The sequence below is a fragment of the Lutjanus erythropterus genome, chromosome 3 (genome assembly GCF_056507025.1).
Source record: "Lutjanus erythropterus isolate fLutEry1 chromosome 3, fLutEry1.hap2, whole genome shotgun sequence".
Taxonomy (NCBI): Eukaryota; Metazoa; Chordata; class Actinopteri; order Lutjaniformes; family Lutjanidae; genus Lutjanus; species Lutjanus erythropterus.
In genome coordinates, this window is record NC_139319.1 from 4,483,850 (window position 1) to 4,500,150 (window position 16,301).

Consider the following 16,301-nt stretch of genomic DNA (forward strand, 5'->3'; position numbering starts at 1 on the left):
TTTTGCTCTTGCAGTCATTCTGTTTGCCATCCCTGTGGTGGACACCTGTAAAACACTCAAATCCCTCATTTAAATACTGCTGTCACCACAGTGTTTGCACCTGTTGTCATTTACGTAATTATTCAAAATGCACACCAACCAAAGGTGCAATATGCTGGAATGCATACGCAATTTTATTTGGGATCTTTGTGAATCAGGACCAGAGTCATGTACATTCTGTGTACCTAGATATGTTATAACCTGTGTAGTAGTGAATTATATGGATGTCTAATAATTGTTATTATTTCTTATATTGCAGACACACCTACAACTTCACATATTACTCTGTCATTTCAAATAAACATTCCTGGATTGTAAACCTAGACATCTCTGGTTCAGTTCTTACCAGACACCCTGCTGCAAGCCAGTTTTTCTGTCAAGTAGTTTTTACAGATGTTCTACCAGGTCACACAATGCCCTTCTTCTATAATTTCCATAAACTATATTTTAAGAAGTCTTTGTCTAATTTGCAAAAAAAAGAAACAGTGAGAATCATTTCTTCATTTCAACACGGGGATTTACTGGCATTCGTCTGTTCATGCATATTAATAAGGATGAAGGAAGTCAGGCTGCCTTTTAGCATTTCAGTATCTGTTTGACACATCTGAACCATATAGAGAGGCAAACTGCCTTTGAAGACCAGTTCCTCCCTTTCAGACGTAGAAATATTGATTGTGATTAACTGACATTCTGTATTTCTCATGTATGTAATTGAGCAGCTGATTTAACAGATGTGAGGAGCAGCTATGAGTTTAACAGCAGCAGCCAGTGGATTTGTTGTCTTCCTTCTCTCTGTACAAGGTACTGTACATCTACATTTATACTGGAAGTTAGCAGCAAACATGGAGGAAGATATGTTTTTTGTAAACAACTACTTGCTGGGTGATGTTCTGCTATGTGATCACCCCTGAGACATACTACTTGTCTTTCTTTAAATTTGAGTCTTTACAGAACAAACAACAGAGAGCTGTGTAATTTTTACACCAGCAGCATCTCCGTACATTTAAACCTGAACACTATAAACTTCATAAACTGAATTATTAGTACACCATTAAAGACAGTGTAGCTGTGTTTGTATGGCTGGAAGATGTGACTGCATAAACAATAACAACAACAAAAAATCTTTAAAATAATATCTTGAGTAAGGTTCGTTGCTCTGTGGAACTTCCTGCATCTTTCTGCAGTCCTCCAAACCCAACATTAGCCAGAGTTTGTCTGCATGACAGTAAATTTGCACCAACAAATGTTAGCTGTGTTGCACAGTTAAAAACTAGTCTCAGTTACTCCATGTTTAATGAGTATGGAAATCCTTGCTTACCCAATTTAAAATATATCAATAAATCTAAAAACAAATTTGAGTGTTTTTAGGATTTAGTATAAGGACAATCATCGACCACTGAGCCCTCTAACATTGTAGCATCCTGATTTAAAAGCCTTCTGTATTTGAGGTAGTTTGTCCCCTCAGAGTTTCTGTAAGGCAGGAGCTGGAAGTGAAGCTGCAGCTGCTGGTCATTGTACTGTGTCTTTATGTCTCATTTATTATTTCTTTTATTAAACCTGCTCAGTGAGGCAAACCCAATATGTTAGATTGGTGGCAGCTGTGCTTCTTTTGTTGGCTGATGTTAGTGTGTTTCTTCCAATCATGTTTGTGCTATTGTTTTCTTAGCTTAGCTTCCTCAGCATAGTTAGCCAGCTCACCATCGATGATACTATCGCCTATTGTGATGTTTCACTGTTAATATTGTGTATGTATATATGTATGAATGTATATATGCTTGCTCAGCTGTCACTGGAGCACAGAGCAAAAGGGAATTTAAGTTATGTTTAGATTCTGTTCTATGCTGCAGTAAAACTTGTGTTACAGATTCATTGCTGTATTGTTTAAAGTCAGATTTCCTGCTTCGAGATCATCATTTCTCTCTTGAATATAATATCACACTTGTTGCCCACGTCTCAGTGTTCTGCGTTGCTCTAAAGTTTCCATTCACAGTCTGCAGGAGCCTGACCACAGAAAGGAAAGCAACCAAGCACAGCAGACTATTTTTTCATGTTTCACACCCTTCTAATATTTAATCTTCTGCTTTCTTTCATTCCATACAGAAACAACTGTTACAGTTTCCATACCTTGCTGTTCATTCACCTGCCTCAGTGCTCTCAGACATGAACAGCAGAGATCATGTGAACATTTGACTTTTCCTTTGAATTAACCATGGTGGAAAACAACAGTAAATCTTGATTTCAGTATATACAAAGATGATAGAAAGTCCCCAGCAAAGAAGCAAAAATCTAAGAAAATCATGCATGATACAGAATAAGTATTGTGGTGGGCAACTCTTTTTGGCATCAGTGAGCAATAATTTCACAATGTTTCAGAATAGTGTATATCAAGTGGTCTGAGAGAGGACTAGACTCCTGTGCCTCCTCTTGGCTCTGTTTTCAGCCTTTGGGAAATCTGACCTGTGGTACTAGATTTAAGCAAATCAGAGGTTGTCTGTTCCTATTGGCTCTTCTACTAGTGCAGCTGCATCTGCAAACTTTTGGGATTAAAAAGCAGATTTATTATTACTCCTGCTTCTCAACCCCTCTGCAGCAGCAATCCACAAAGAAATTGTGGACCAGCCAGATGAGAGATCAGCATTTGTTTTTTAAACTTTTGGGATTAAAAAGTGGATTCATCTTCATCTGTTTGCTTGTAAATCTGTGTGCAGTAGTTACCAGGGAGGAACCGGCCATGCTGTTTACAGTAAGACAATTAGTCTCTCTGTCCTTGTTGACTGCTGACTGGAGGAAAAATGTATTTGACAGTCATGTCTTGAGAGTAAAGACAGGAGGTAAGTAACTGAAAGAATCAACTTCCCTGAAGAGAACTGTCAGCACTGACACACAAGCACAACTCTGAAGGAGGGCAAACGTGAACCTGACCAGCTTCCAAACGGGATGCGGTGATGTCTTGCTGACCGCAGCCACACTGTGATGAGCCTCCTTTTTGCTCTCATAAACAAGCATGTATTGAGATGCCCATGTCTTAAGGAGAGCAGAGAGAAAGATGTTTTTAAAAGTCTCAGTACTTCTAACTGAATCTCTATGTTTTGAAATGTGGTTTCTCTCCTCTGTCACTGTTTATACTGTCAGGTTTCTGCTTTATTACGTTCAATATATATATATATACATATATATATATATATATATATATATATATATATATGTATACATATATGTATACATATGTATACATTTATACATATATACATACACAATATTAACAGTGAAACATCACAATAGGCGATAGTATCATTGATGGTGAGCTGGCTAACTATGCTGAGGAAGCTAAGCTAAGAAAACAATAGCACAAACATGATTGGAAGAAACACACTAACATCAGCCAACAAAAGAAGCACAGCTGCCACCAATCTAACATATTGGGTTTGCCTCACTGAGCAGGTTTAATAAAAGAAATATATATATAGCTGTCATGTGCATGCATGAAGTGCATGCTGCTCTTCTGGTAGAAGGAGCTCAAGATGGAGACTACAAAATCTAACTCATGTCCTAGAGATAAGACTCAACAATCAACCATTATTAGGCTTTCTGTCAACTGCAGCTTTAAGCTCAGTTGTAGTTACTACAAAATAGACTAAAGTAAAAACAGTTTGAATCAAAGTTTTTTAAAGTCTGTCTATGCTCTCTCACTCAAAAAAAAATTATCTTTGTCTCACACTGACTTGAGGTGAGATGGTACAAAAGTAGTTTTGGGATGTACCTTTACTACAGATGAAAGTGTGTCTCCTGATGTTGTTGTGTGTCTGATTGTAGTTTCTGATGTGCTCTGTGTTACAGTGATACAGGGATGGAATGACTGGGGAGTGACTTACACTTCTACTAGGATCTGTGCTGTTAAAGGATCAACAGTGGAAATAAGCTGCACATACAATTACCCATCCAGAATAAATAACCATTACACTTCAGTTGTAGAAACATTCTGGTTCATTAAATTCAACGGAAATGAACCTGTGGATGTGAGAACAGACTCACAGTATGCAGGTCGTGTGCAGTACAGTTGTTATGAGAAGAGCTGCACTCTGAGAATCACAGACCTGAGAGAGAGAGACTCAGCTGAGTACAAGTTCAGGTTCATAACAAACCAATCAGGTGGACGTTATGCAGGTTGGACTGGTGTCACTTTGTCTGTCATAGGTAACATTTTCATTCATATTATTTAATTTAATTTAAATATTTCCAAATATTCAACAAAATAAAAAACAATCACTGTGTTATGTATGTGTTTGAATGAATGTTGACAGAATTGTCTAAAATAACATTCCTGTTTCTTCTTCATGAATCCAGATCTGCAGGTGCAGGTGAGCAGATCTCTGTATTCTAGCTGGCCAAACGTGAAGTGTCACAGCAGTCATCTACCTTATCAAACTTCCTACATCTGGTACAAGAATGGACAGAAAATTCAGTCAGAAACGTCTTCTTCTTATTCAGGATACTTTAATTATGCAGACAGTTTTTCCTGTGCTGTAAAAGGATGTGAGGATTTCCCGTCTCCTCCAGTGTGTGAGTTTACTCCACAGTCTTCCACTAACATGACACCATCTGGTGGAGCCTTAAAACTACATGTATCTTTAATATGGAGACCCCCACTGTGACTCTTCACCGACTCTGGTTTAAAAATGATCCAAACATTGTTTTATCTTTCAGGTGCTCGTAGTCAATCCTGCTACAGAGTGACGTACACTGACAGAAACATCTGTGCTTCCAAAGGTTCTTATGTGGACATTTCCTGCACATACAGCAGTAATAATGCATTGATCACATCAAAATTCTGGTTCAGTCCTGAACATGTTCATCGGTGGCAGAGTCCCTCACAGCCTGAGGACCTTAGTGAAGACTACCAGTATGCAGGTCATGTTCAGGTCCTTGAAACAGTGAGAGGACGATCCACTCTGAGAATCACTGACCTGACAGAGAGAGATTCAGCTAAATATCACTTCAAATTCAAAACACAAGGCTTTGAATGGTGGAGTAGTTTACCTGGTACAACTCTGACTGTCACAGGTACTGATGAACACAAACTGATGTAAATACAATGACAGAGTATATTTAAAAACACTGAACATGTTAATAATGATCAACCGTCAAGAGTTTGTGGTTACTGATGCTCACAACTACTTCTAGGAATTTCTAGGAAACTGTTATGTTTGTGTATGTATGTATGTTTATGTTTTTTTCATGTTGTCATATCCAGCTCTGCAGGTGCAGGTGACCAAAGTAACAGTCCATCAGTCTTATACCAAGACAGAGCTGAAGTGTCTCAGCAGCTGCAGTCCAGCTGCTCATATTTCCTACGTCTGGTTCAACAATGGACAGGAAATCACATGGGCGAAGACATCTTCTTATAAATACTGGTTTTATCCTGAAGACAGTATCTCTTGCGCTCTGAAAGGACATAAGGGGTACCCCTCTCCTCCAGTTTGTGAGTTTACTCCACTGTGTCACGACACACATACAAACTGACATCCAACCATCCAATGTTCATAACCACTTATCCTGATGGGTTGAAATTATTTGAAAGTTTGCGAGCCTGTAGATACTACACTGATATCAGAATACAGACCCCACATCTTAGTATGTTTTTGTTTTTGAACATGATTTAGTCCATCTTGTCAATACATTTTAGCACTATCTGATTCAGAGAAGTAGTGGTGGATAAACCCATATAAACTTAGTGAATCGACCTCTCAGAAATGAGACAGAGTTTATTCATCTATTTTCCGATCATTTACAGCCAGGTAAAAGTCATCTGAAAATCTGTAGTTGCAACCAGTAGTAAAAGGAGCCAAAATGTAAAGAGTATCTTCATAAATTGATGATCACAGAGAAATGAAGAAATCATCTCTGCTTAAAGAGCAATCTATCAGGCATGAGTGCTTATCCAGGAGATGATGAGACAATGAGCACTGACAAGAATGTGCATCAGGTCCAGAACATTCACTCCTGGGCAAAATGCCACATTTTTACAGAGCCGCCATGTTGTACAGATTTTTAATCAGACTTTTAACTTTTCATGTTTCATCATAAAACTTTAAAATACAGTTAGTTAACAGACAAGTGCTCCTACAGCCACAATAATATTAAATTGGCTGGTAATATTTGTAAACTATTTGCAACAGGATCTGAACAGGCACCCCCTGTTTTTTCAGTAATATGTCACAAACCAAAAAGGTTGAAAGCCACTGGTGTTCTATCTCATAAGATGGTCTTGGTTTTTTGCCAAATATGATTTTTTTTTTTTTTTTTTTACTTATTATCTAAAATGGAAAAGTAACTAGTAACTACAGCTGTCAAATAAATGTAACGGAGTCTTTTTTTCCCCAAAATTAAATTTAAGGTTAACCCGCCCAACACAGAGAAGTGATCTTCTTCTTCTTAATCTGTGACAACATGTTGTAATCTTTAAGTAATGCATGTTCATATCTTCTCCAGATGCTCCAAAGTTTCCCTCTGTGTCAGTGAATACCTCTGGTGACATACTGGAGGGCAGTTCAGTGACTCTGACCTGTAGCAGTGACGCTAACCCAGCAGCTAATTACACCTGGTACAAGACCAATGTAAACCTCAAACCTCTCAGTAAAGAACCACAGTTTGTCTTCAGCTCCATCCAGACCTCTGACTCAGGAACATATTCCTGCACAGCTGAGAATGATTTTAGGAGGACAACATCTGAATCCATCTCTATTGATGTGAAATGTGAGTGAACCAGTTTATCTAAAAATCACAAACAACTGAAATCTGTTCAGTCTTTGCAGGAGAAGATCTTACTGTTCACGTATATTTTCTTCAGCTCTACTTGCTCATATGAGTTGCTATGATCCACTTTTGAGCTTAATTTCATTTTTAAGGAAAATTCGTTTTTCCATGCATATACTAACACCACAACTGCAAATACTACCGCATTGAGAAATTGGACATGAGTAGAAAAATGGACAATTAAATAAAAAAAATCAAATTAAAACAATTAAACAATTAAAAAAAATTGCTAAAATGCCAAATTTGATTTTCCCTAACAGTTGTGACTGATGGTGGCAACAGACAGTATTTCAACAACTGTTAAGCTTGCAATGTGTATATCTAATATCTTACCAGTTGTTTGTTTAGAAACCAAGAAGATTTTGGGTCACTTCAAATATATATGCTGCTGTTGGAGGTGGCAACATTTCTTCACAGAAAAGGATTATGAAGAGGACACCTGTGGCCACATTACATGTACAGGTCCAATGGTTACTATAGCCTGCTAGCTGGCTTTGTAGAGGCAACAGTGGCCTGTCTCATGAAGCAGGATTTCTAAAGTAGTAGATGGATAACATAGTAATTACTGTAGCAATGGAATAATTCATTTAAGTAATTATATTCCCCCTCTGAACTTGTGGTTGTCCATGCTTAAAGAAATGCCTGTTGTTGTCTTTCTTTTGTCCATCAGATGGTCCAAAGCATCTCTCTGTGTCAGTGAGTCCCACTGGTGAGATAGTGGAGGGCAGTTCAGTGAATCTGATCTGTAGCAGTGATGCTAACCCCAAAGCTAAATACACCTGGTACAGGAAGAACCAATCATTGACTCAGGGACCAGAAGGCATTCATCATTTCACCTCTATCAGCATAGAGGACAGCGGGATCTACCACTGCATAGCTGAAAATGAGCACAGCCAGATTAACTCTACATCTGTCCATATAGATGTCCAGTGTAAGTACAAAATATCAGCAAATGACTTTGACTCTCAGTGACTTCAAGTCAGGGCTCCTCAAAGCTTTGATGACTATGGAACCAATATAAGATTGAGGGCTGCACAAATCTAAACAAAATAATCCCGAGAGTCAGGCACTGCCAAGATGGCAGGTGATCCTTATTGTCATAGGAGTAATTTACCAAGCAAATGCCTCTTCTGATCTAGTGCAAGTTGTTGATTCTGTATTTTCGTTAAATGCCATAGATGCAAGTTAGTCATTACACAGCGTCTCCCACCAAGTTGGGAATCTGCAGCACAGCTTCATGATATCAGTCTTCTGTGTATGCATTATGTGTTATTAATGTTTCTTTCTGGTGTCCCCCCTAGTAGATGCCACTCAAAATGACAGGTGAATTTGTCCTTGCCTAAACAGAAACTTGTATTTCTATACTTTCTCCTCCAGATGGTCCAAAGATTCCCTCTGTGTCAGTGAGTCCCTCTAGTGAGATAATGGAGGGCAGTTCAGTGAATCTAACCTGTAGCAGTGATGCTAACCCAGAAGCTAATTACAGCTGGTACAAGGAGAATGAAGACTCACCAAAAGCATCAGGACCAAGCTTCACTATCACCAACATCAAACATGAATACAGTGGGAATTATTACTGTGAAGCCCAGAACAAAAGAGGACGTCATAACTCAACCTCACACTCGATTGTTGTGGCAAGTAAGTCATGCTAATTAACTAACATTCACCCACAAATTCTACATCATCTTTACATAGATATATTTAAAAAATCAAATATGTTTGCACAAAAACAATGACTGCTTACCCAAATGACCTGCTACCACTGTAAGGCCCAAATCAGACAGAGCACTGTCCTGCCTTTTTAGCTGAAACAGTTGTTTTAAAAAAAGAGCAGTAAGTTTTTTTTAATTGTTGCGAGGCAACAACCTAATTGCCTGGCTTTTGCCTGACCATGATTTTGCTGTGAGTTAAACCCATCATCCACACCTTAGTAGTTAGTTAGCTACCTAAACATGCGCATAAAAATAGACTGGTGTATCACACTGTCTCTGTCTCTGATTGAGGGTGAGAGGCTGTTTCCACATACTGCGCTGGACATAGGAAAACAGACAGCCATGTCAGTAGTTAAGGCATTCATTTGCCTCCAGGCTGGTGCTTCCTGTTTAAATAATGGTAACTATGGTTGGAAAAATCATATAGCTACTGTTATCCAGCAACAGCCACCCATTTGTCCTCCATGACTGTGATTTCCAAGCATCTGTAAACTTTCTCAGTTAATCCAAATGGACAGTGGTAAAAGAAAAATAATGATGATGGGCACTTTTCTGCTCTGAGCTTATGCTGTTTCAACTCAAGGTATTCAGAGTATCCCTGCAAAAGTGCAAAGTGCTCAGAGCATCTATAGAGTGAGTTAGCAATGTGTGGTTTATTTACTGCCCATAGAAAACAACTGAAAGAAGACAGCTGTCACTTCAGAAGCTGCACTGTCTGATCAGACCCTAACCATGTGTTGTGTACCTCTCAGTCTCATACTTCATTGTGCCCTCGCTCCTAAAATAGACTATAGAATTATTCAAATTCGTCACCATCACAGCAAATAAATCCCAATTTAAAGGAAGTAATCCACAGTCTTGCAGCAGAGTACCATGACTTCAAACTTGGAACCGCTATTCAACCAAACTATGTCAGTCTGCCATCTCAGTGTGCCCTGAAAATTACAAACTGATCTGACACAACTCCAGATTCATTTTTAGCTTGAGCTGCTAAATCGCTCAGAATCAGTATTAATCAAACCCTAACCCTAACCCACTAATATATATTTGCACAGAGGGTGTTACGCTGCCATAAACACCTTATTTTGTGCTCTTCGTAAGATAATTTTCGCCTTATGGGCAAAAACCACAAGAGAACTACAATTTCATGAGTCATTATTAAGAACACTTCTTTCTGAAGATGTATGGATTTGTTTTATGATATTTATGTTATTTCAGTTGCTAATGGACCCAAACGAGATTCCATAATTAATTGTCAGTGTTTCTGTTTGATCACTGTTTTGCAGGTTCGATGAAATCAGCTGGTCCTGGATCAATCGCTGCTGTTTTCCTGGCTGTTATATTCATTTCTGTCCTTTTCTTTATTAGGTGAGTGCCTCAGTTTTGCTGTGCTTAAATTCATTAATATATATTAAATTTATTTAGTCATTTCATGTGTCATTCATTCCCCTATGCAGAAGAAAGAAGTCTTCAAAACAAACCACAGAGCGACCAGACAACAAAGCACAGGTGAGGACGAAGATTTCAGGTAGTTCATTCTCACCTTCTGTCCCTATCACCCTCTATTTTTCCATCCATCATTTCCAATTTATAAATGTAGAACAAGTCCCTCACCAGAGGTTTTCATGGGTCAAAGAATTCATGCCTAAATCCCAATTATTTGAAAGCTGGCATGTGGACTCATGGAGAGCCGAGAAATGTTGGACCCAAACTTGGCTGGGCAACCTCAGACCTGATTGGCTTGGATTTCAAAGCTGATTGCTATTAACACGTTAACATTCATTTACAAGATGTCAAAACATGAGTTTGTATCTTTCCTGGTGTACCTTTGAGAAGTTGCCTGCTTCTGTGTTCCTGGTCATGTCATATCAATCCTCCTTGCCAAGACAACTGGTAAAATACATCCAGGTCTTGTGCTATTTCTCTCTGGCAGATTAAAACAACATGACTAATCCACTCAATATTTCAGCTTAAAATTCCATTTGCATGGTAACAGATGACAAGTGTGACTTGTTTAGAATCAGCTTTCCAGTTTTATTGCATCTAGCCCTTTTTGTTGGCACAGCTGCTAACTTAAGTATCACTAATTTACCCTACAAGCAAGAAGTGAACTTTACTTTCTCTTTCAGAAGATTTTTCCAGAGACTCACCCAAATTTTGCTGGGGGTCTCAAGTGTTAAACAAGAGATCTCAGACCCTCCGAGACACCCTGTACCTCGCTGTGCTAACTAAGAATAGTCTGATCTCTGTTCTCTGACTCTTCACCTCCTGAGTAGGGGCACTTGTTTGCACAAGTCCTGTGGCACCACCTTGTGGATACAGTTGCGCATTGCGGCACACACATACAACACTTCCATCATGATCAGTGCTGTCTGATCACAGCCGAGTCTTCTCAGATCTGTGCTGCCAGATATACAGTAATAATAGTGTTTGTACCATAATTTTAACAACCGCATGATAGAAGATCAATAATTCAAAAAGGGACAAATGTACTTGTTTGTGATTTGAGAGCAACCAATCATATCAGCACCACACTGATTAAGCAGCTGGTGAATCAGTGACACTGTATAGATCTGGGGCTTTTATTTTGACGGGTACCAACAGAATGAGTGATTGTGTGATGTCTGCGATCAACAGACAACAGAGATCCTGTGAAATATGGTGCACATGGCATATTTTTGCCATTCAATTTAATATCCTGGCTCCTGCACAGGTTGTCTCGGTATATAAATTACAATAGTTTCTGTTAAAATACAATAAAACAAGACTGGACTTGGGCCCGTATGACGTTTCATCTCTGGTCCTAGGTTTCAGATGGACCTTTGAAGACCTCAAGAGACAGTACACCCAAAAATCAAAAGTACATATTTTTCATCTTAACTTTTGTGTTTTTTTCCCCCCTGGAACTACTTAATTTCAGAGAAAATAGTTGTGGTAAATTCTACTGCAGAAAGAAAGTAGTTCTGGTACATTCTTGACAGCAAATATTTCCTACATGAAACTGCTCACAACAACGGCTATGGATTATCTTTAGTAACTGGGTCATGATTTCTGGAAAGAGATGTTTCTGTTGAGGTTCTCAAATGTATTTTTGATGTATCACTTTGAGCACCACAAGCTGAGTGCCAATTAGTTCCATTATATTTGAGAGAAGGCAGACATCCCTATGACTGATATCTCCAAAAGTCTGCGACTCATATCGAAACTATCTGGATGAATAAACAGCACCACAGGTAAGTGGAAAAATACAAATTAATGATGTTGGTTTAACCCTGCAGATGCAGATGTTTTACCACATGGTCATTTTGTGTTACAGGCCAGTAAAATCATATTTGTCTATGTGTTGTTTACCTCTCAGGAAAACATGGCATCAGTGTACAACAACTCTTCAGCTGCAGGACAGAGAGAACCAGCAGAGGAGCAAGGAGACCTTTGCTATGCCAGCGTGAGCTTCTCCAAAAACCAGGAAGATCCTCTCTACTCCAACATCTGTGCAGCTCAGTCCAAGAATGAAGAGGAGGAAGAGGAGGAGGACAGTGTGGAGTACACTACTGTCATGTTTAAGAGTGCCAGTGCTTCTCCACAGTGAGTCCAGAATTTTTCTTTGCTACACAAAGTTTAAAACTGTCACTGTTTTTATTCCCATTGTTTCATTGCTGTGGCATCTCTTTGCTATTTTAAACTTGCTAATAGTTACTTTTGTGAGTTTTTCTGTTCAGAATTCTCTAAGTATATTTCTTCATTCACAGACCAAGAAGTCGAAACGCTGCAGAGGACTCGTCTGCATTGTACAGCACAGTCGCCAAAAAACCAAGAGTATGAACACAACACAAATCAGGTGTGTTGCAGCCTGCAGGCCAAATCTGGCACCCGACAGTCTTGTGTGGCCCTTGGCACATTTTCTAATTCATAAAGAAAATAAATTGACTCACTGTTTTTCCCAGGAAGGAGTAACAGAAATGCAGAGGAGGAAAAGTCGTGCTGGACCGAGGAAAATTCTGATCTGTGTATTTTCATACCAAAAGAGCTTAATCATTTTAAGCAGGTTCAACTTAAAAACATATGTTCCCCTGCTGCCTTAATAATCTGAATTTGCTGAAAATGTTTTAAATTAGCCCAAAATTGTGTAATGACTGTTTTTTTTTTTTTTTTAATTTAATTGGACAAGTTAAGTGAGCTCACAGATGTGCATTTTTTCAGTTCGTCATTTCAAGTCAAAAGACCTCAAGTCAGGAACTCATGTTTATAAGTTCTGAGGTGGTCTGACAATAAAATTCAGTAAATTAACTTGTGGCAAATAAAAACTTATGTATTTATGTTTAGTTAATTAGAAAAGATTGTTTGATTTCAGTACATTCCTGTATGATGTTTTGCAGTGTTCATTCTGACACCGGTAGCAGTTTATGTTCATGGTTAAAGTTAATGAATCATTGAACATTTCAGTGATTGCATGATGGAAGAGGTTCCAACTATGTATAATGTTGTATAAGCTCTTCATTTTGCGAAAGTGGACCCAAGGCAAAGTAAGTTGCATTTCCCTTCTTTACAGTGTTTAAGCAGGTGTCCACAGTGACATTAAAATACATTTTTCAGGATTGACCTGACCAGTAATGCAGCCTAAAGACACCTTTACAAATCAAGCAGATAAACAATTAACAAAATGAGCTTTTCCCACTAACAACTATCACAAAAGTATGTTTAGGGGCCCAGGCAAGGATGTTCTCTGCTTTACTGCCAGTGTTCGCAAATCAATTCCAATATCCTGTCAGTGATGTAGAGTATTACTTTAGACTAGTATCTCTTTGCACTGCTGTTTTTTTTTGAAGTTGCAGTATTTGTTTTTGCTGTCAAATATTGTAAGTATTCCAAATAATGAGTTAGTATTTTGTTTAAGTACTAATCTCATAACTTATATCGATGTTTTAATTTACTGTGGTTCTGTGTTTTTTTCAGCTTGTGACTTATTTCACATAGTTTTATCCCTCTGTTCTGCTAAACAGACTTGATTGCACTGATATATGTTTAAATAATCTAAAATTTTATTGAATAAATATATTCAGTTAAACATGAGTAATGTGTTCAATGTGAGAACAAGATGGGACACAGCTCCCCTAAAAGGGATCTAAGCTCCAATGAAAACAGCAAAGGTTTGAGTTTGTGGTGAAAAGTGGATAAATTATCAACCATTTTCTGAATATGTTAATCAGTCATTAACAATAATGACAATATCTGATTAAAAAAAAAAAAAAAGCTTTAAATTGAATTTTAGTGAACTGAGGGTTAACATTAAAGCTTCAGCAAGCTTGTTTGTTTATTTTCCCTATACCTATATCATTTTCATTTACCTTGTTCCACTCTATATTTCTCCCCTGATCCCCAGTTGGGGAACCACTGATGTAGGCTAAAGTGATAGCAAAAATGTTGGCAAAGATGACATGTACAGACCTCTCTCTCGCCGCCACCTCGGCGTCAGTCTGGAAGCAGAGGTCCATCACGTCAGGTAGGCAGAACAAAAGGATGGAAATTGTGAGCACAGTAGTCAACCCAGCAAGTAATTACTGGAAATTGATCAGTATATATTGTAAGGCATCATGTGAAACAGGTGAGCATGTGGTTGGGGAAAGTCAGGTGATGATCTATAACGTTTCTCAACCAGTCAGAGTGAGTGATGTTACATTCAAGGGTTGATGATCTACATGAATTAAGACAAAAAGTTTTGTTTTTGTTAGGGCTGTCAGCTAAACTGTTGGTGTCGGTGCTAAGAGTCGTAATTGACCACCTTTTTCATTTAGCCCTTAGTTATAAAAAAAATCCATCTCAGTGGACTGACAAGATGGATTTTTATTTCTGCCAGTCCAATACCTTGGCACCACAATATGAAACCAAGTGCTGAACACCAACAAAGGGACTGTAGCTCATCAAAAACATTAGATTTCAACACATCAACTGATTATTTCAGCACCCTGTGTCTACCAGAGAGGAATAGTTCCACTGACAGTCTCAATATTTCCAGTCAATCTCAGTGTCCCTTCTCCTTACCTTGCTTTTCTGTGAAAAATGATCCTGCATCACCAGTGTCAGGATCCCACAGTTTCCCCATTCATCCTGCTGATGCCTCACATCTTTATCCACTTTTGTCTTTGTACACATTTGGTTTTTTGGTTTGGCAGCATATAAAAACTTAGCTCTGGGTTTTTTAATTAAATTCATATCATAAACATGCAACGACTAGTCAACTAATGACTTAAACTGACAGACCACTGGTTGGTTGGCTGGAGTTCTGTCAACAGGCTAAAATTTCTCTCAAAAATGGTCAGTTATATTTTGGTGCTTCCCTTTGTAATATTTCTGGTAAGGCAGTGATTCAGAAATTTGGGGCTTTTCAGTCCTAGTTTTTCTGTTTTCTTCACACCTCACAACTTTCTAAAGGAAGTATTAACATCAGCATATAACAAAAAATATACTCATTCATAATAATGCATTGTTTTGTTGGATTGTAATTATTTATGCAGTAATGTTCCTTTAATGCTGCAGCTGTAGGGCACAACATTACATTATATAGCAATGAGTGACTTGTGGGATTCAGGGATTATCCAATCCAATCCAACTTTATTTGTAAAGCACTTTAAAACAGCCACAGTGGACCAAAGAGCTGTACAGAAATAAAATACAAAAATAGATTAAAATACAAAAACAGCTATACAATTTAAAACAATAAAAATAGATCAATAAAAAAATAAAAATAAATATATAAATAAAATAAACAATAAAATGAAAATAATAATACATTCAACATCTCACATGGTGTGAAAAGTCGAAGAGAAAAGATGGGTTTTAAGATGGGATTTAAAAACAGACAGAGAGGAGGCCTGTCTGACGTGGAGAGGCAGATCGTGCTCAGGAAACATGCTCGTGTTTACGTGTGCCAGTTTAAAGACGTGCAGCAGCGTTTTGCACCTGCATCTGAAGACGGGCGACGGAGGACCCACTAACCCCCACATAAAGTGCATTACAGTAATCCAGCCAAGTGGTCACAAAGGTGTGGATTACTGTTTCAAAGTGCTGCCTTGAAAGAATTGGTTTGATTTTGGCGAGCTGCCTCAACTGGAAGAAGCTCGATTTAACAACCGAACTGATCTGACAGTCGAGCTTGAGATCAGCATCCACTCGGCTTAATGAACTGGGCCAAGGAACCCAGATCTACAAGGGGGGCCCCAGTGGTGCCCCCAAAAACCATCACCTCTGTCTTTTTCTCATTTAAAATAAAAAATCTCAAATACTAATGAAAAATTACAATCAGTCTGAGTTTGCAAACTAACCAGAAACTTCTCTTTATCTAGTAAATGTAGTTAAGTAAAAAGTACAGTAGCCTGTTTATCATCATCTTGTAGTGGTGTATAGTATACAGCAGCAGAAAATGGAAATGATTAAGTAAAGTAGATAATCTCAACCTGGGTGCAAACATATTTTAAGGAGACTAATCAAGTTGCCAGCTGCAGTCGTTACAGCCTCTGTCAGTCTCAGTGACAGATTATTATTTATTATTTATTCAGAAACTGAACTGTGACATCACGTTCATGAGAGCATCTTTATTTTATTATTTTAATGCAAAATGATCCTCTCAGAAGTTGTGTTATGGGTCGGATGCAGTCATGTGAGTAACTCAGACTCTTTTTTTCATTTTAGAGTATGTGAGAAAGTTCACGAAAATTGAAAAAAAAAAAAGGCAATGTCTTC

The 16,301-nt window shown here is 38.2% G+C and overlaps 1 protein-coding gene across 3 annotated transcripts; it reads left to right on the forward strand.

The window, feature by feature from the left end:
• The first annotated feature begins 770 nt into the window (after positions 1-770).
• On the forward strand, positions 771-13,571 carry LOC146329479 (B-cell receptor CD22-like). Of its 3 annotated transcripts, XM_084714751.1 has the most exons (13): positions 771-840; positions 3,877-4,233; positions 4,384-4,599; positions 4,744-5,100; positions 5,291-5,518; positions 6,529-6,792; positions 7,523-7,783; positions 8,230-8,490; positions 9,851-9,932; positions 10,022-10,073; positions 11,923-12,149; positions 12,314-12,402; positions 12,509-13,571. In XM_084714751.1, the coding sequence occupies exons 1-12, from the start codon at positions 786-788 to the stop codon at positions 12,384-12,386; spliced, it is 2,433 nt and encodes an 810-aa protein (XP_084570877.1). In that variant the 5' UTR covers positions 771-785; the 3' UTR covers positions 12,387-12,402; positions 12,509-13,571. The 3 variants fall into 3 exon arrangements, with proteins under 3 accessions (XP_084570877.1, XP_084570876.1, XP_084570878.1); XM_084714750.1 differs by having other exon boundaries at positions 12,314-13,571; XM_084714752.1 differs by lacking the exons at positions 6,529-6,792; positions 7,523-7,783 and having other exon boundaries at positions 786-840; positions 3,877-4,226; positions 4,398-4,599; positions 12,314-13,571.
• Positions 13,572-16,301: the final 2,730 nt, after the last annotated feature.